At 40.7% G+C, this 21,439-nt stretch overlaps 1 protein-coding gene across 3 annotated transcripts in view; it reads right to left on the reverse strand.

Annotated features, from left to right (window-relative positions):
* CNTN4 (contactin 4) overlaps positions 1 to 21,439 on the reverse strand; it is a 359,621-nt gene that overhangs the window by 113,778 nt on the left and 224,404 nt on the right. For all 3 annotated transcript variants that reach the window (XM_032784171.2, XM_032784172.2, XM_032784170.2), the window contains exons 7-10: positions 17,947 to 18,049; positions 16,590 to 16,774; positions 2,674 to 2,810; positions 981 to 1,110 (exon numbers count right to left, since the gene is read on the reverse strand). In XM_032784171.2, the coding sequence (XP_032640062.1) occupies positions 981 to 1,110; positions 2,674 to 2,810; positions 16,590 to 16,774; positions 17,947 to 18,049 (555 nt within the window). The remainder of the gene's footprint in view (positions 1 to 980; positions 1,111 to 2,673; positions 2,811 to 16,589; positions 16,775 to 17,946; positions 18,050 to 21,439) is intronic.

Raw genomic sequence — 21,439 nt, forward strand, 5'->3', positions numbered from 1 at the left:
ACACAAATTGACCCTGATTTTTCTCTTGCTTATACCAATTTTACCAAGTGTAACTCTACTTCAGTGAGTTACTCTTAATGTACTCCAGTGCAATAGAGGCCAATATACCAGGCCCAAAGTGTTTGGCCTCAGAGTGCATCACACTTTTTAAATTCCCATGTGTGGACTGACAATCACTTGACAAATGAGCTGCTCAGCACACACTCGTAGTAGACTGTTGCAAAAAAAAATTCATACAATGAAACCCTCTTTTAGAACAATTGACTATAAGCAGACATATAGGAAGAACTGCAATTTTACTATTGCAATACATTGACACAATTTATAGCTGTCATTATGCTCACTAATATGGATATATAAGATGGGCATGACCCAATGAAGTCAGTCTGTCTCTTTCTCTCTTGGGGTTTTATACTGCTTTCCACATAAAATTAGTAGCAATAATGAAGTCCCTATGAGATGTTACAGAGTTTCTGGCACTTCCCTTTTTGTGGTGTCAAAACTCTGCTTAAGGTAGAGGTCTTTTAAGGATTTAGGGGTTGAAGAGGGTGTCAGCATTGTGAGTGTCACTCTTAGGATGAAAAAGCTATTCAAAGAGGAAAGTTTTGCAATGTTTCCTAAAGAGATTCAGTTCAGACTATGTATTCAATAGCCAGATTTACTGAGTTCAACATAGATCAGGTCCCAACTGCACTATCATTGGTTCCCACTGTCTTATTAAAAGGTTGATATAGGGGCTTCTAAACACCAAAAGGTGTATAGTACACCAACTTTCCATGCTCAGGTAACTGTATTAACAACCAGATTGACTGATATGGGGAATTCTTTATTCTGTGTATCTCCATCTGCCTCAATAATTTTTATTATACTTGTTTTCTTGGTGCTAGAGGTATACTGATGTACTCTTGGCAGAGAATTTAAGCTTCGCAATATTGGTATAGGTTACAAGAGATTTTCTGTTTTTAGGAAAGGAAACTCACCAATTACACTCAACTCCGCACTGGTGAAAATGACTCCATGTCTATTTTCTGCTACACACTGGTACATGCCTTCATCTGACAGATTCACATTTGTTATTGTAAGTGCTCCATGTTCTATCTGAATTCTGTCCTGTAGAACAACAAAATAAATAAGGAAACCCCACCTTAGAATTTATATGTTACAGCAGCTGTGTCATATCTTATATCACAGGGGACAAGAAAAAAATAGTAATATGAACAATTTACATGCTACAATCTATTTGTCTGTCAACTAAATTTATATCAGGTTAGATGTTAAATGGAAAAACCAATACCGTAGTTGGTAAATGCAATTTAAATTGGAGGACTCTCCCTTGAGTTCTCATTGATTTAATACCTAAACCATTCAGATTAATATCCCCTTCAAAGAGATAAACTCGAATCTAAAAATGCACTTCTGTTTTAAGGTAGTGTATCATGGTCAAATACATTCTTGAGAGCATTTAAAACAGTTGAGTTATTAGCCTCTAGCCATCTGAAGGTTAATAGGAATAGTAATCATCTTAGGTGATGCAGGGAGAAAGATTTAAAATCAGCTGCAGTTTACTGGGGGAAAAATGTAGATGTTAATAATTTAATGATCCTTTACTTTATTTCTGCCACTAACGTGATTTAAGAACAAGACCATCTGCTAGTGACCAGCATGAAGTAAAATTAGCGTGTGGAACAAAAGACCATGGTATCATTTGTCAGCCTAAGGATATGGAACTCATGTTATCAATTTTAATAAGTACAGCAAAATATTCCCTCCCATCCTAGGAGTTCTGCCATTTTTTTAAAAAAAGGGAATATGAAGAGCTATTGGCTTTCTACTTGGCTGCAGGGTGGCAATTTAATGTTTGTGCAATCTTTATTAGAACTTGATCAAATCTAGGCAGCCATGTCCTTTCACATTAAGTGGAGGGAGAAAAATGCAGGCTACCCTGATAACCCTTTAATAATTTGCTTTAGTTTTGCTATATAATTGAGACAATCCTGGGACTCAAAGCTGCCCTCTAGTGAGAGAAGGAGTGGGGTGGGGGGAGAGTGAGCTTTATCCCACACTTCTATGGATTGCTAATCTGTAGGCAGTTCTTCATGGCACTACTAATGACAGGTCAAGTCTCTGGTCGCCTGTACAGGAACAAATCTGAACAAGAGGAATTGGATTATTGTTTAGAGACTGGAGGAAATGCCAAAGTTTCATTAACATTTGAAGTTCAGCTGAAAACTATCAAATTAAAATCATTTTATGTTCCAACCCCCCACTGATTTTACTGGGGCCTCTCGACCATCAGATTAGTATCATGAATTACTCTTTCCACAGAGCTACAGATACTTGTAAAAGTATAATTGTTTCATGTAACCTGTTTTCCCTAATATAAATCTCTTCTGAACCTGTACTGAAGCCTTCCTTATCATCCTACAGAAAGTAAAGGACTATTTTTCTTTGATACAGGAACTCAATGTCATACAATGGCATTGACCCACGAGGGTAGAAAATATGCTCTAGCTTGAATTTTAAGGCTCCACCACTGTTTGAACTTCTATTTCAAAGGCAGTGAACTATGCAGACATGAGAAAGCTGCCAAATCAGCAGAATCCATATAGAACATTCTGCACGAGGCTACCTCATTCAAAGAACACAGGCATTAGACTTCAGAAATGTTCTTACCCGAGGCATCAGTGGTTCACCATCCTTTAGCCAGCTGTATGAAGGCTTTGGTCTCCCATTTGCTTTACACTCCCAAAAGATGTTTTCATCTATAGCTTTGTGCGCATCACTTATTTTCTGAATCCAGTTAGGTGGTGCTGCAATGCAGAAAGTAATGAATAAAACCACGTGTTTGTAAACAAGAGTCTATTTTCTAGATGCCAGCAAATCCCCCAAATAGCTTTCCTCAAAGAATCACATATTTAATACTATTGGATTTGCTTTCAGGATTTTTTATTGGGGGTCCAATTCTGCTTCTTTTGAAGTCCATGGGAACAGGATCAAGACCTAGTTTCCCAACTTTTATTTTTAATATAAGTATTTAATAAAAGAAAAATCGCATCTTCAGAAATAAAAAGTACTTCAGCACATGAGAAGTGTCATTGAAATAAATGGGACTCCTGGCAAGCTTGAAGTTAGTGCTTTCCTGATGTTTTCACGAACTGGGCCTAAGTGACTTGCTGGATCGCAGTTCTCAGTCAAAACCCTTTATGCTTTGGGATTCACATTCAAGCACTGTACTCAGTCATGCCTCTGTAATGGGCCTAAATTCAAATTTTGGATAGTTAGCATTTAGATTTAATTGCAGATTCACATCTTGGCCTCTTGCTCATTTAGGGATAGGTCCTGCAAAACCTGAGCTACTCATGTGAATAAAGGATACATGTGTATAAAAAGGCATTTCATATCAATAAGGGTTCAGAGGATTGGGAGCTTAATATAATAGCTTTTAAAGTACTGACTTCACATACTTAATCTTCTAAAAAGATCTCTATGAAAACTGGCATTTGTCATTCTCAGGTGTCTGTATAAACCTTTTCCTAGTCTTGTGTCAGGTAGGTTTTCACACCCTGAGATTATCCACACGCAAAACAGAGAGCAAATATCTGCTGTAACTCTCAAGTTTTGCTGGAAACCTTGAAAAAACACTGAGTTTATGTTAGCGCAGGTTTGTGTCTAGTTCACTGCACAAAACCCCAGTGACCCTTTCAAAAAAAAAACACAACTCAGTCTGAGCTTCAGGACTGTACTAAAATCAGATGTGTTTCAGGTTTTTCTTAAAGATAGATTTGCCCTACTTTAAAATAACAAACACAACCTGAAAGAATTAAAAAAAAAAATATTACCAGCAGAGGTCTCCAAGAACCTGGATAATATTTTTGTATATTTTCCCTCGATAATCAGATAAAACAATTAGGATTTCTCAAACAAAAGACAACAGCTTTATAAATCCCGTTTAGACTGAGATGAGGTTTGACAGAATAGATGAAAAAAACAAACTTGATAACAAACACAAAATGTTAAGTTGAATGGAAAGTTGACATCACTACACTTTAAATACTGCTGCATCTGTCTTTATATGTTCCTGCTGATAGACCCAAGAAACCTCAAAGAGCTGGGATACTTTTTAAATGTTCTGTCTGGGGAATTAATCTCAACTGATGTTGCTGTTCATGACAGATATGCACCTAATTCCACATATGTCACATTGAATATTTCCCCTCCTACTGTGTCTATAAACAACAAACCAAAGGGGAAAAAAAACAGAATGTGAAATACACCACAGAAATACTCAGGGGGGATTACAAAAGCAGAAAGGAAAACTTAATATTGTGAAACAATCTTAATGTAAAAGCAGCAAATTTCCACTACATGCACCCGACGAAGTGGGTATGCACCCATGAAAGCTCATGCTCTAATACGTTTATTAGTCTATAAGGTGCCACAGAACTCTTTGCCGCTTTAACCTATCCAGACTAACAAGGCTACCCCTCTGATACTTGAATGTTAATGTAGAATTTAAACAGACCTCACAACTGAAAATGGAGAGGTGGACAAGGATTACTCCTCTCCTCCTTTCCTACTGTTATGCTTAAGGCAGGGGCGGACAAAGTTTTTGGCCTGACGGCCACATCAGGTTTCCGAAATTGTATGGAGGGCCAGTTAGGGGAGGCTGTGCCCCAAACATCCAGGTGCGGCCTGGCCCCCAACCCCTATCTGACCTCCCCCTGCTTCTCACCCCATGATGGACCTCCCTGGGACCCCTGCCCCATCCAACCACCCCTTCTCCCTGGCCTTCCCCAGAACCCCTGGCCCTGACTGCCTCCCACTGCCGCATCCAACTCTCCTCTCCTTCCTGACTGCCTTCCAGGACCCCTGCTCCCATTCAACCCCCGTTTCCCACCCTCTGACCACTCCCTATCCATACCCCCGCTCCCTGACCACCACCCCAAACTCCCTTGCCCTCTATTCAACCCCCGCCCCTGCTCCCTGCCCCCTTACCATGCTGCCTGGAGCACTGGTGGCTGGCGATGCTAGAGCCGCGCTGCCCAGAGCACCAGAACGTGCAGCCGTGCCACCTGGCTGGAGCCAGCCACGTCATCATGCAACACAGAGCACAGGGTCAGGCATCCCCGCCACCCAGTGCATTGCGCTGGTGGAACAGTGAGCGGACGCTGCAGGGGAGGGGGAACAGCAAGGGAGGGGCCACGGGCTAGCCTCCCAGGCCAGGAGCTCAGGTGCCGGATAGAAGGGTCCCACAGGCTGGATGTGGCCTGTGGGCTGTAGTTTGCCCACCTGTGACTTAAGGCTTGTTCAGAACATGCATCCCAAGAGAGACATAAAAAGAGGAGGCCGCGAAACAGAGCAAGATGGGTGGCAACTGTCTAGCCCTGTACTGAATAAGACATGAAGTAATGAGTTCCAGCATACATTCTTCTTTCAGTACAACAGGTTCCAAGATTTAATGCTATTTGCAAGTTACAGCTGACAGCACAATTTGTTTACATGGCTCCTATTACTATTAGCATCTAACTAATAACTTTGAAGAAAGCCTTAGGATACTCTATGTTATAAAAGGTGCTCTATAAAAACCTCCTTTTTGTTTTGTTCATTTCCCATTTCCCAATAAAACAAGCTGCTCTTTTTAAAAAATAGACAAAGCAATCAAAAGCAGCTCTCACATTATGAAGAAATCTACACAATCTGTACAGTGTGCTCTGTGGCATAGTTATATTGGAATGTCATATATAAATGTCTCAGGTGAAATGATAAGAACTCATTCTATAACAGGTGAGATTTTAGATCTTTCTTTTTCCTTTTGTGGCTATCAATCTTACATTCCTTGCTTAAGCAAAGATTTCACCCATGCAAATGGCAGATTTTTGCCTGTCTAGTCCTGGATTGAAAGACTGAGCCAGTGTTTATTAACTGGAAGGAGCAATCTGATCCCTACTTTTAGAACGTTCCAGTCTTTATTTTATTCAGGTTACAAAATCCTAATGCAAGTAATTGCATCGAGACTCGCACTTCTGATGCTGGAAATGATCCAAGCAGCTACAGAAGCTATTTATTTTAATCTCTTGTGCAGCACCTGTGAGGCACAGACTTGAACCATAGTCCAGTGTTCGTCCATTCTAGTTATGTGAACTGGTTAAACTTTTTATCCTAATGCTATTTATGATGCAGACAGCTATAGTGAAAGCTTAGTAGGTCAATAATAAATCTCAGTGACAACAGCAGGGCCCATTGTTTCACAGGAATGCAGTTCTTTGCTTCTCTTTGGGAGACATTCCTAATTAGGTCAAACTCTCCATTGAACCATTTGTTCTAGAGAAAACAAGACATTCTCCTAATTTAGTCTTATGTAAAACACCCGGGCTGGTTCATGAAATAGGTGTGTTTGAGCCACCAGCATCAGCTGCCATAATATAATGAAATTTTGACATCCTCCCATTGGGGGTCATACAAAGAAGCAGTAAAGTGATACAAAGCTTCAAGCAGGCTAATTAAAAAAAATAGAATAAGGGTGTAAGGCCAGGTGTGCACTACAAACTTTTAATGCCATAGCTCTATAGGTCTGGGGTGTGAAGAGGTGCGATTTGTGACTGGCATGGCTGTGCTGGCAACAGCTGCTAGTTTAAAAGCAGCTATATTGAAAAAACTGCTCCTTTGTTAGTTGAGCTTCTTCCAGACCCCTGAAAACTCCTGAAGGGAAAAGCTAGGCCATTAGAAATCATAAAACCAGCATGGAAGCTAATTTAAGAATTATATTAACGTCAAGAAATTGGGATATGTCACATCTATGACAGAAAGGAAAAAAAGGCAAGAAAAACATACAAAAATGGTTGAATGGATGGATACAAGTATTCTTTAAAGAAAAGAAATCCATCTCAAGTGATGGAATCAGGGCCTGGATCTCAGTCTCTGGCACGTACAATGTACAGTGGAGATTAAGGGACACATTTCCAAAGCCCTGTTCACCTTTGACCACATTCAGAGGTTTAAAGGTGTAGTTTAGGGCATTTAGACAGCTAAGTGAGTAACTATACTCAGATTAGGGTTGCCAATTTGATAATATTTAAAAACCGGACACTGCAGTAGGAGTGCGAGAACCTCTCTTGCCCTGCCTCTTCCCCCTGAGGCCCCACCCCTGCCCTGCCTCTTCCTCCAAGGCCCTGTCCCTGCCCGGACTCTTCTCCCAAGGCTCCACTCCTACCCATGCCTCTTTCCCCCTCCTTCCTCTCATTCGCTTTCCCCCACCCACTCCCCTGCCCGGGTCAGGAGGGACTTGCCTGCTTTGCTGGAGTTGGGAGCTGCAGCTGCCTGATGCAGGTAGAAGGAGGCCCTGGCACACTAGGGGCTAGAGTAGGTGATGACCCAGCGCCACCCTGCCTCCCCCCCCCACGGTAACTGGACTCTGGGTGTTCTGGCAGTAAAGCTGACCAGACACTTTCAGGTCCCCTTTCGGACCAGACTTTCTGGTCAAAATCCAGGCACCTGGCCACTCTAACCCAAATAAGTGCAAATATAGTCTGGCATTTGTATGTCTAAATAGCCTAAGCTGTGTTGCAATTAATGCCCAAATTGCAAGTGCCAAAAAGGAGATGCAGCTAAGGCTGGACCCAAAATCCTGCACTAAAAGGGTTAAAAGCAAGTCTGAAGATGAACTAGACAAAACTAGCAAAGATGTGTCTGGAGCAAAAGAGCAACTAATACACATATTGTTAGATTCACAATTGCTGTATATAGACTTCAGTGAAGCTAAGGCAATTTATCATTTATCAATTCATCATTAACAGCAGATACTCTACTGAAGGGCTAGAAGACTGCCTATTGTATCTATTCTTTATGAAGACGCTGAAAGTGAACCTGGGAATCAGACCAGAGAGCCAAATGCTAGTGCTAACTAAAACAGTTGAACAAAATAATTAACAATACAGGATTTTTTTGTTCTGAAGCATTTACACAGTGAATGATGTTTGCCCCCCGTGAGGGACAATTAAGCACACATGTTATATTGGAAGAAAGAAGAACGTAGTCTCACTAATTCATACATCCCTAATCTGTTAGAATTCTTAGTGACTATGTGGAGGCAGGTGACAAGCTGTTTCCTTTTCTCTACTCTCAATAAAAAACAAATGATAATCCATTCATCTAACAAAGCTGTGCAACTTCAGCAGGTTCATTGGCTTGAATGCTGTATCCTCATCATCCTACCCTTCACCAGTTTGTGTCAGGAGAAAGTAACTCATTCTGGGAAGGACTTGTCTTTTCTCTCTTTGTACAGCAGCAGAGCAATCCTGACTGGGGCATTTGGTCAATACTATAATATCACAGAAGTAGAAGAAGAAGAACTTGAAGGAGTTAACAAAAGAACAGTTAAAAACAACTATTTAAATTGGTCTTTCCAGTGTGCCTTACACTATATTTATCTATGTTGAATTTAATTTGACATTATGTTGCCTAGTTATACCAGCCTATTTCCTGTTTCATAAAACATTTTGTACAATTATGTATTTTCTTTTTTTTCCTTTTGTAATGGATCTGATGATCATGTGTTACAGACTCAGTATACATTTATAAATGGAAGCTGTATGGTTGAAGTTTTTGCAATTCACTCACTTATGCACCAGACTGCAGATACTGCAAGAGACTGTGGGAAGCTGGAAGGTCTTATGATCATCAATCAAACTTATTTTTAACTAATAAACTATACTAAGTATCATACTGATTTCATTGTATTTTAGCTGAACAGTATTTTATTTCACGTCAAGTCTTTTTGGACTTTAAAAAAATAGCCTGTGATTTCAAGTCCCAGCCCTACAAAGACATTGAACCTGGTTCTCAGTACACCTCTCTGGCAGTGTAAAAGAGACCTAGAAGCAGGAATAATATCATTTAAATTTAGGGCTGCTTAACATTGCCAGAATGGTATAAAGTGGCCTTACCATAAATGAGAATCAGGCGTTCAGATTACAATAGGATTTCTCATGTGTGTAAAGATAAGCATTCACATAATTCTTTGCAGGATCAGGGCCTGTATTGGAAGGTTATTTACTCTGAATGGACCGTCCCAATTAAGAATTTATTACAAAATAAATAAATAAATAAATGCAATTCATTACAGAAGAGTGCTGTTTCTTCTCCACTCTGCTATTTTTAGAAATCATGATGCCTACCTTAATGTTTTCCCCCATCGTTGTTTATCAGTGAAGTGCTCTGCAGGGAACACTATCTCAAGGGAGATATAAATTCAGCAACTCCTTGAATGTCCCTTCAGCCTGACCCAGTTTTCTTGTTTAAAGATTTCTTTGGTGTGCTCATGTACTATAGAAATAGATACTATATAGATATAAAGGAGTTTGTAGAAAGTATTCTCTATTGGAACTTTTCTGTTATTATTTGGTTAGTAGTGCCCTATTTTGTTCAGACATTTGAATACTTTATATGCTTTTTTTTTAAGGTTTCCAAAACTCAGCCTCCATTGCTCTAGTAAGTTTGACAGCTGAGTCAAGAAACTCAGAGAGGAAGGATGTTTTTGTGATTAAGGAACTATACTGGCACTCAGGAGAGTTGGGGTCACTTCCCAGTTTTGCCACCAACTTTCTGAATGACATTGGGCAAATCAATTAATCTCTCTGCTCCTCACGTCCCTCCCCATCTGTATAATTAGGATAGTAAGGCTATGTCCACACTAGCACTTTTGTCAGTATAACTTTTGTCCCTCAGGGGTGTGGAAAAAAAAACACTCCTCTGAGCGATGTAAGTTATAGCAACAGAAGCACTGGAGTGAACAGCATTATGTTGATGGGAGACGCTCTCCCACCAGCATAGCTACTGCCGCTCATTAGGGACAGTTTAATTATGTCAACGGGAGAGCTCTCTCCCATCGGCATAGAGTAGCTAAAATGGGAGATCTTACAGCAGCACAATGGCATCAGTACAGCTATGCCGCTGTGAGGTCTCTACCATAGACATAGCTTAAGACTCCCTTTGTCTGTCATGCACATTCACACCCCGAAACTTGCAAGCATTTACTTAAATTAACTTCACTTTATTCACATTGATGCTAATAGGGCTACACATGTGCTTAAGTAAAGGATATGCATAAGGGTTTGCAGGATCATGACTTTCATTTGTAAGTTCTTTGAGAAAGGAGCAGTCTATAAAGAACCGTTTCTTACCCTACAATAAGTGTGGTTATTCATGATGTCATCAGCATGGATTCCATTATAGGAATTTGGAGTCTTTTTACCATCAGGGTCACCTATATGCCCCAAGCCTCCCAGCGCTCCCATATGAGGGCATAAAGGGTGATGCAGGGCCCTCAGATCCCTCACAATCCAAAGCCCATGTCACTGAGAACACTGAAAAGTGGGGATGGAGGGTGATCCTGGGATCTGCACTGACAACAATCACTGTAACCCAAGCACCCGCCAGTGGCCAGAGATCACTCTACAGCACCCTGCCTCAGCTTCCTACTCTCTTCGAGAGCCTTTAAAAATTCAGTTTAAAGGTAGTTCAAACAATCCCCTCCTAGGATCCTATTTATTGAGTTCTCAGGTGCATACTGGCCCTCTGGGCCTCAAACCCAGTTCAGTATCAAAATAACACTTTCAAACATAGACTACAAACTCACACAGTCTTCATCCCACTTTCAGTTGGGATACACCCAGTTCCCTGAGGGACTGCCTTTCTGCTTCTCCTGCAGCATCTCCTGCCTAGAAATTGTCCTCCTTCACAGGTCTTCCCAGCTGGGCCTTTGCAGTCCCTCCCCCGCTTGGACAGGGTCTCTCTCAGGCCTCTTTGCTTCAAGAGCTTTCTGCACTGTCCCCTGCTTCTTGAGCTTTCCCCTGCTGATTCAGAGACTTGCTGTTCCCTGCAGTGTGTACAAATATAGCCAGAGTTTCCTAGGGTTCCCACCTTCACTGCAACCTCCCGCTTCTTTTTGTACTAGAATTACCTGATTCCTCTCACGTGGAGATCATTCTGTAATGGAGGTTGGCTTATCCCCAGCCTCTCCAGCCCATGAGGTAAGCCACTCTGTTACAATCTCAAAGAACCACCGTAGGGTAACTGTTCTTTCTTCTGTGAGTATGTGTCAATGTGGTTCCCACTGTAGCTGACTGGCAAGCACTATCCACTCTAGACATTGACTTTAGGCTCTGAAATGCCTAATTCACTTTTGAAAATGGGATTTAGTCTCTTAAGTCACTTTTGGGTAAAATTTTCAAAAAACATGTCGTCTCATTAAAAGTCAATAGGGTTTAGGTGCTCCAGTGCTTACATCAGTTTTTTAAAATCGGAAACAACACTTTTGAAAATTTATTTCACTTGCAAAAGGCCTTTTAAAGACATCATGTAATTTGTTTTACATGGGACTTGTAAAAGGGTGTATGGCAAAGCTAAGTGCATTTGCTCAGCTGGCATGCAGCACTGTAGTGGGGCCAGTTCACACTCAAACAGTTTACTGGGATGTCTGCCATGTGGAGGATGATATTTTGTTCTCAAAATGGTGTCCTCCACAAAGCGCGACCTCAAACTACATAGAGGATGCAGAGCAAAATGGTGTCCACCGCACAACATGCATCTGAGGTTTTACTTGTGGGGACATCCTTGCAGTTGTCCATTCAGGACTACATCACAGCGTGGAAGTAAAAATCAGAGCTGAAAATGTGTTTTGCACCTTGAATAGTCATAGCTTCGGAGATTGCAAGGCCAGAAGTGACCACTGTGATACCTAGTCTGACCTCTGGCATAACATAGGCCATAGAACTTCCCTTAAATACTTCCCTTTGAACTAGAGTATCTGATTTTAAAAAACATTCAATCTTCATTTTAAGATTGCCAGTGATAAAGCATCCACCATGACTCTGAGTAAATTGTTCCAATGGTTAATTACTCTCACTGTTAAAATATTACACCTTGTTACGAGTCGGAAATTGTCTAACTTCAACTTTCAGACATCGGATTGTGCAATACCTTTGTCCGATACACTGAAGAGCCTATTATCAAATATTTGTAGGTAATTACAAATATTTGATACTCACCCCCAACCTTACCTTTGTTAAGCTAAATAGATTCAGCTCCTTGAATCAAAGGCTCAAAGAGTAGTTACCAATAGTTTACTGTCAAACTAGGAGGATATATCCAGTAGGTTTCCTCAAAGTTTTGTCCAGGGTGCTGTACTCCTCAATATATACATTAATGACTTGGGTAATGGAGTAAAGAGTATGCTTACAAAATTTGTGGATGGCACCAAGTGGGCAGGATTGCATGGAGGATAGGATTAGAATTCAAAATGACCTTGATAACATGAAGAACTGGTCAGAAATACAAAATGGGGAATAATTCGCTAAATGATAGTACTGTAGAAAAAGATCTGGGGGTTACAGTGGATCACAACTTGAATGTGAGCCAATATGTGATGCTATGCCAAAAATGAGAAATCTCAAGCTTCAGTGTATTAATAGGAGAGTCATATCAAAAACATGGAAGTTATTGTTCTTCTCTACTCAGCAACAGTGAAGCCTCAGCTGGAGCTGTGTCTAGTTTTTTAATCAGAATGTCATGCGAGGTGGAAGTCTAAGTATATTACACCAGCACTATTATCTGTATCCACCAAAAGTAACAGCATTGGTGTAACATACTTAGACTTCTGTCATTTACAGAGCTTGCTAATAACTGATTTTTAAGTTTGCTGGCAATTCTAAAATTAAAAAAAAATTGTTTCAGCTCAACACAAAACTGAAATCTTTAGCTAATAGAAAAATGGAAAAAATATTGTTTTGTTTTTTAAGTAGTTTTTAACTTTTTAAAAAATACCACCAAAGGACAGTCTAAAACAAAAAGTCATTTTGAAGCAAAAATTCGAAACATTTCTTTTAAGAAATGTAAAAACAAAACACGGACTTTTTCATATTTTTTTTTGTTTTTTTGACCCAATTTGTCAAAACTGGCACAAACTTGGGGCACATTTCAGTGTCACCGAATAGTGTTTTTTGTTGAAAATAGTTTCAGCTAAAAAATTATGCCCAGCTCTAGTCATTTACACTTCTACAACAGGAATGTAACATGAGTATAAAATGTTATGATGCGGTAGCATTTTGCTCCCACTAAGTGCAAGACAGCAGAGAATTAGGTTCACTGATTTCAATACAATTATAGCAGGAATGTAACTGGCCCATTTTTCCTAGGAATGTTTTTAATCACAGTAGCTGAAAAGGCAACACCATTGTTTTTTTTGTGTTCTCCCATCAGTCTGTGTCCACTTGCTGTTTCCTGTTTTATATTTAGTCTGTAAGCTCTTTGGGACAGAGACTGTCTTTTTGTTCTGTGTTTGTACAATGCGGTCCTGGCTCAGGACCTTGGCTCCCAGGAGCCATGGCAAATAATAAAAAATAATAAATAAAAAAGTTATCTTGATGCCAGTTTGGTGAAAGGAAAAGCAGCTCTCTCTCAGAATTAGCTCAGAAGAGTCACCTTGGAAAACCCTAGAAATGTTGGGTTTTTACCTCTGCATAAGTTATAAATCTTTGCTTCATGTAAAGTTATCAGGTTTAAAATTTAAGCGCAGTCAGATTAAAAATAAAGGTCAGGTTAAAGTGAACACTTCAGAAATGTGTTGGATCAAAACATATTGCTCTGACTTCTGAGGAACCTTACTTCCAAGTTCAATCAGTTCAATGAGAAAGCAGAAGCCCAGAAGCCAGTCCAAATCATGTGGCAATAATGCATTCCTACCATCTGGGAGCCCTGGATCTGGTAACAGGCTCAAGTTTGAAGGCTCACTGCATTGCAGAGGGAATTTGCATACCTTCTTCAGCAGCAGAGGTTCAAACTAGATCTTGTTATGAAAGCTCATTTTTTTCCAGCTCAATAGGGAGCAGACTGCAAAGCCAGGTATACCATACAACATACCTATGACTGCTACGGTGTTGTATGGATAAGCAATATATAAGGGCGAAAAAAAGAGAGAGGTACATTTCCAAACTTAATTCACTAGTATTCAAGAGTTAATCTCAGACACAAAACACCTGTTAGGCATTGTGTGTGTTATGATAGCATCTTATGGTAAAGATAACAAGGAAAGCAATGTTCAAGTCAGGGTTTGCCATGTACTTTTAGTTGAGAAATACAACCAAATATATTAATTTGATACATTTTCTAATAATGAAATAGGACAGCTGGATAACAGGAATCAAGCTTTTGGAAAAGAACAACACAACATATTTAGTGTCTCAGAACAGAGAACGCTATGGAAGAATACATCTTTCATGTTTAAATATTCTTTCCTGCTGCAGTGAGAATTCCAGACAACTTTGGTGTCACTGATATGCTAGCAAAGGGAAAAGTCACGCAAAAGAATAAGCATTGATACAAGAGTGAAATACAACAGAAGTCAGCCTTTCCTGTCAACTTTCCAAAGCACCAAAAGTGGTTGACAAAGGAGGAATGCCTGGGTTATCTACAGCAAGCAGGCAAATTTGAATTTCATTTTCTTTTTTCCCCACTATTCACAGAAGTAGATAACTCAGTTTAAAAGAGTAACACTGTTAGAGCCAGATTTTAATCTCTGAGGGCATGCATTGCGATAGAACATTTCCCTGAATGATGCTGCAAGTAAGTGACAAATCTGATTTTCCATATCAAATACTCTAGAGTGTTCCTCTTTTTAGGATGTGAACCTTTGTCCCACTAGAAACAACTTGAAAAGCTGTAACAACCTTAGTTATATTTGCATGAAATATAACTTTTCCCAGCTTCAGAAAGAAAAAGGATTAAAGGAATATGCTTTAATTCAGTATTAGCTGTTCATATGAAGTATTTATACAAAGTTGCTTTCAGGATGCAAATTTTAGCCTTTGTATGAAACTCAGGGTCAAGTTTCACAGCCTAAGTTTTGAAAATGGTCTATATCTTCAACATTAAATAGCTGCCAAAAAAAAAAAGTCTCCTTGAAAACTGGACAGATTATGCTAGCTTCAAAATGATACTAGTGAAGATAAAAAAAAGATAATATTTTAATTTAGTATCTTTCAAATAAAAAGTGGAATTAGCACTGGTCACTGGTAACAGATGGACAGTTCTGGAAACTGAATTCCTCTATTTACCCAGAGAAAAGATAGAAGCACAGACAGCTGTAGAACAAGCTTCTCGGCATTGCACTGAAATGTGCTTCAATCCTGACTTGGAGGAACAGGTTTTAGGGATAAGAGGGTAGCTCAGTCTCCATCATCCCATAAAAGCCTTAGCTTCTGTGCCAAGACTGCTGATAAGTATGACAATTGACAGCAATTGTGGTTGTGGCTTTTGTGATGTGGACAGTTTTCCACTGGGAATTGGACTGAGGTCACCAAATTCGTTATGCTTGCTTCTTATAATGTAACTAAGGTTGTGCCACCAGTGAAGTGCAGACATGCTGTACTGTCTTGGTGGGGAACATAGATTTGGTCCCGAGTTCAATCCAGTCTCTGAGGCGGATAGAACTCTGCACTCTAAAGAATAAGTGTGCTCAGTACCAGTGCAGGAGAGACAACGTTGGGTCACGCTTGAACAACTGTTCCCTCAGTGGAGGACACCAAGGTGCTCCAGAAGAAGCTGTGTCTGGAAATAGAGTGGTAACTATGCCACAGGGACTTTTGAAGCCTGTTGGGAGTGTAAAGCAAGGACAACTCTGTGTGTGTGTGTATGCGCGCACGCACGCACGGGTGCACACAGTTGTATATTCTGCAGGTTTCAAAAAAATAACCAAAATGAAAATAAATCCCAAACCATTAACATTGTTAGCCAGTGCTTTCTTACCTTTAAAAAATGCAACATAATTCCCCATTGGATCCATAATGAGTAAATCTAATGTACCGGTAATTTAAATCAGCTCAAACTTTGCAACTGCAAGCTCAGTTCGTTTCCTAAAGGCTGACACAATTTGGGCTGAATTTCCTACAGATGATCATGTATCTGCAGACACTTCTATTCGGATTAGAGGCACCAATACAAGCTTAATAGGAGGCCCAGGCATTTGAAATTTCACATTTAAATCGTGCTCGGATTAATACCTGTGATTGGACTCTAATAAGAGCAGATACAGACAGTCTTTGGAGTGGGAAGGATTGGTCAGGCACTGACTTGGTTAATCACCAACAGTTTTCAGGCTGTGTAGTTTTACCACCAAAACCCCTTCTAAAAAGAGCCCTTAACCAGCTAAGAGCAATTACCAATGATTAATGAAGGGCAGCACACAGCTCTCATAACAAATCACAAATCATAACAACCAGAATGCGTCACAGGAGTGTTAGGTTTGCAGCTATTTGTAGGGAAAGGCAAATAAATTGCTTTACAATTGCTTTCTGTGTGTTACCATGCCAGTCTCCTTTCCACAATGCATGTTTTCATTTCCCCTCACTTCTTAGTCACAATCAATATGCCCTACTCAGAAAGATTTTATTTTATTTCAAATTGCACTCTTTGAGCACTACTGCTGGCAAAATAAAATAATTTAAGAAACATAAAAAAACAATGACATCCTGACAAAATGTTTACAACACATTGCTTGTGCTGCAATAAAAAAACAGGAAAGTGGTCATGCTGTTTACCATAAAACGTAAGCTGCCCTCGTGCCATGTTCTTTCCTCTCACGTTTTCAGCCACACACTCATATAGACCAGCATCTTCCTGCTGAAAGTTTGGGATTTCGAGAACCCCACTCGATTTTTGTCTCCTGGCTTTCCTGGGTATTTGTTTACCATCTGCTCTTCTCCAGCTAATAGTAGGAACTGGGCTGATAATAAGAATAAAGCAAAAGAGCCTCATAGTAAAAGCTACATCCTGTTACTGGGTTCTTAATTCATATTTTAAAAAGTAGCACCAGTAGAAGTTCTGTTTCTCTAAAAGCAATAGTTCTGTTCATATACTAAAAGTATATTGTGCAGTGAATCCAAACTTCAAGCAACAGACCCAGTCTCTAGATAAGCCACTCCCCACCTTCCCTTCTGACTTTGGAAATCAGGACTAGAACTTTGATGCATTAACTCCAAGAACACAGGTATATATTCACTTGAGGTGAAGAGGATGTTCAATAGCTGGTTACAATAATAGGTTCTTTATTCTCTCTGTGGGCCAGTCACTACAAGGTGATGACACACATACATCCACCCATCTCGATATATTATGCATGTTGCTAAGTGAGAGCTGGTTACCCTCTTGAAAACATTTCAACAAGCACTTCACAAGCTTAATTTTAATTCTTTGTTTTGATCACCAAAAGCTTAATTGTGTGTTCCTGATACTTCTCTTGGTCAGTGAACACTGCTGTCGTTTTGATTTTGTGCCTCCCTGGTACCAAGCTTAACTCCCACTGAAATTCAGAGGGAGCAGGTTTGGGCCCCATATTGGTATAATATTGGCCTGATTAAGATAATCATTTATCTGATCAGCTCCATCAGGTAAATATATGATGACTTCTCTCTCCACAGGGTGAATACTCTGCCCAGGAAGTGGAGTAGTTTGGTCACTGATTGCATAATTTATTTTTTTTATTGGTTTACCAGCTAGCCCATCATGCACACTGTTTGCACTGGCCTGCTGAGCAGGAGTCCATGAATAAGGGTCAACAACTCCACTTCCCCATCTGCCCCTTATATGAATTGCATATGTGCTGAAAATGTATGTTAACTGCAACATGTGACACTTTTCAGAGCCTCTCAGGTGCCAAAAGAACCTTAGTCACAGAATATACCTAGATGCAACTTTACCAAATAAATTGTCTATTTTCTTCTCTTTTGCAATCCACATTTTTATGGCTGGTTAATGTAAGACAAATCTCTTGCACGTAAAGGAAATCAGCAAATAGCCATACTACAAATAAAGCAAGTGATTTAAAAAAGCATACTCTAATATACAGTACTATTATACCCGTGTAAGCTAAAGTAATAATAATGAACCAAAACTTACTTTCCCAAGGCAAAGCATTCCAGTTTCACAGTTGTTCCTTTTGCAGATGGAACAGTTTCTGGGACCTGTACTTCTATTTTTGGCTCATATTCACCCATCACCCCTGTGAACACATCATAGATACTAAAGTGTGGCTGAATTTTTGTAATACATTCTCAAGTGTTCCTGCATTATCACAGAGCTGTTCTATACATCATTACTTGCCCAATTAATCTGCTCATTTAAAACAGGGCCTGTCTCTAACAGCCGAGTACTGTGGGCTCTCTTCCCATTTACTGCCACAGGAAAATCTGCATCACAGCTCCCCTCCATCTGTTTAAGATTAAATTTCTTCATGGTTCCATTACTTTTTGCTTTTGAATATTTAGCTCTTTTGCAGGTATCTTGTAAAACAAGGAAAGAGATGATAAAGTAGGATCACCACCTTTTGAATAATGTAGTGTGGAACAAATAGCCACTAGAAAAAGTTTTAAAAGCACTGGGGGCTAATTAGGGCTCCTATTAAGGATTTAGATGCTCAGAGATCATATACTGTACTAGTAATTTCTTGATCTTTAACTGCCTTATTAAATAATGTATCATGGCAGGATTTTTAGGAAATTGTGTTTAAAAATTTGTGCACATAAAAAAGCCATTAAATTTATGATAAATTGCCACATTTCTACTGACTGCAGAGTCTTAAAACCGGTACATATAATTTCACTGATAGTGATTATAAACTAATTGATGGTTGTAGTTTAAATCTTAACTGTTTCTCTCTGAGGGCCCTCCATGCAGGACTGGTGTTCAAGAATGGGGGAAGTCCTGCAGTTTTGGGGATAGGGAATAGCACACCTGATAAGAAAAATGACTGCTACCAATACATACTGATTCAGAATTTGGGCAGCATAGATTCCCACAGAGTTAATTGTGATGAGTAAATCAAATATATTGAAGTAGTTCTGGTGGTCCTTTATTCTTATCTGCTGTATTGCCATGTGTGTCACTGCTTTATAAAAAGTACTGCATGGTGCAAGTTGAATGAGAGCAAGAAGAAGCTAGAGAGGCTATTTGCTTTGCATTTTCACAGTGAGATTGTTTTATATCAAAAATGCCCAGGATAAGTGTGTGTGTGGGCTAAGATACACATCAAATCCACTTTTACTTCTTGACCTATATATCACTTGTTCTGATACAAGAATAGATTACATTACTTTCCTTCAATCCTTTTGCTTCAAATGAGCATTGTCTGTACATTATATAAAAAGCAGCTGCCACATAAAATCAGTCATCTGAACAAAGCATGTTTGTTAACAATATGAATATACAACACTTACTAGCAAAACAACAAGACACATAAAAGTACCAGGGAACTCACAAGTGAATGTCACTATCCTAGGCATTTCAGTCTGAATTATTAGGCCCAATACTTTTCAGCCTTTGGAGATTATAATATGGATGGGTCTGATAGCACTGTCCATTATTAAGGCTGCCTGACAGTTTCCAATATAAGACCCTGTTTTCAGTTGCTTAAAACTTGCCCAAACTTCAACTGTTTGGACTAAAATTTTCTATTCTTGGTGTCTGCCTGAGGATGATTTTTTTGTGTGTGTTGACAATATCAGCCAAAATGGATTGCCTGTTTCCAAAAACAAGGCTAGAGAAAAATACATGGGTTTTTTATGTTAATAAATTCTGATTACCTTCTGTTTGAACAGCTCTAGTGTCACCATGCTTTGGAGCAAAAACTTGAAATTTGCAGGGGCATGGCCTTTGTATCAGGGATGTGCTGTTTGCTATCCCCATGAAAATCTGCCCAGATTTGGCCAACTTGAAAACCTTTGAAAAATCAGAATTCACACATGCTCCATTAAAGACTTAGATTTTTGCTGCTAAAACCTCTGAAGATTCTATCTGCACTGAGCATGCTGAAGTCTTTCACAGCATCTAGTGCTTCCCAGACCGTGCATGAGCTATACCTACACAGTGTCCGAGCACACACACCATCCAGCCCACAGCTACAGGGCCGAAATTTGATTTTTCCTGTCATTGTAACTCTCAGCTGCTCTGGCCTGGGGCAGGGTTGAGGACTGGAGCTGAGAGCAGGGAGGTGGTCTGTCCTATACTCTCTGTGACTCTGTGTTAATGTAATCCATGTGCCTAATAGGGTATATCCCTTTAAGAGATCTATCGGGGTGGTGGTGGTGGAGGAAAGGACTGAGTTGTGTCTGGGTCATTGTTGCTAGGCAAATGCCAGGGCCGGCTCCAGGCACCAGCCGACCAAGCACGCGCTTGGGGTGGCACCTTGGGGCAGGGCGAGGCTCGGTTTTGTTTTTTTTTTGGTTCAGCTGGGTGGCGCTGGAGGGTTTTTTGTTTGTTTTTGTTTCGGTGGCGCGGCGTTCAGGGGGGAACTTGGGTGGCATGGCACTTGCGGGGGCAGGGGGCTTGGGCAAACTTGGGTGGCATGGCACTTGTGGGGGCAGGGGCTTGGGCAGCATGGCACAGCACAGCACTCAGAGGGGTGGGGGGCTTGGGCGGCATGGCATTCGGGGGGGGTGGAGGCTTGGGCGGCATGGCATGGCACAGCACTTGGAGGGGTGGGGGGCTTAGGCAGCATGGCACTTGGGGGGGCGGAGGCTTGGGGGGCGCAGCTCAGCGCAGTGCTCGGAGAGGTGGGAGGCTTGGGCGGTGCGGCATTCGGGGGGTGAGGACTTGGGCGGCGGGGCGCTCGGGGAGTGGTGGGGGGCTTGGACAGTGTGGCGCGGAGTTCGGGGGAACGGGGCGGGGTGCACGGCGAGGCAGCACTCTTTTATTTTGCTTGGGCAAATCGGGTGTGGTAGTTTTGTGCATGCTCAAGAGGTTCCCTGTTGCTGGACTCAGATTCCAGGAGGGCAGATCATAAAGACAGCTGCTTTGCAAAAGGCCACACGTGCACTGTGTGGGTGGTGAGAAGCTGAGCCACAGGAGCAGAAAGCAGGCTGAAGCATTTTGCAGAATGTTGGTTAAACCTCCAACAGGGAGCCCTGGCAGTGTTCATTATAGAAAAAGGAAATTGAGAGGGAAAACTAATTTATTTTGTTTTAATTGTATACTTTGAATGTTTAATTTTAGCCAAACTCTTTTTTAGTTACCATATATACTCGTTCATTAGCCCGTTCGTTTATAAGCCAACCCCCCAAAATGGGTAGGTAAAAATAGCAAAAACTGTATGACCCTTTCATAAGCCGACCCTATATTTCAGGGGTTGGAAAACTTTGGCTCCCGGCTCGTCAGCGTAAGCTGCTGGCGGGTTGAGACATTTTGTTTACTTGAAGCATCTGCAGACATGGAGCCCCTAGGCACCCTGTGGCCATGGATTGCCATTCCCAGCCAATGGGAGCTGTGGGAGATGGTGCACCAGTTCCCGCAGCTCCCATTGGCTGGGAATGGTGAACCGTGGCCCCTAGGAGCTGAGGGGCCCCATACCTACAGACGCTGGAGCTAAACAAAATGACAATGTATTAGATATTCAATT

This window comes from Chelonoidis abingdonii, chromosome 17 (genome assembly GCF_003597395.2).
Source record: "Chelonoidis abingdonii isolate Lonesome George chromosome 17, CheloAbing_2.0, whole genome shotgun sequence".
NCBI lineage: Eukaryota > Metazoa > Chordata > Testudines > Testudinidae > Chelonoidis > Chelonoidis abingdonii.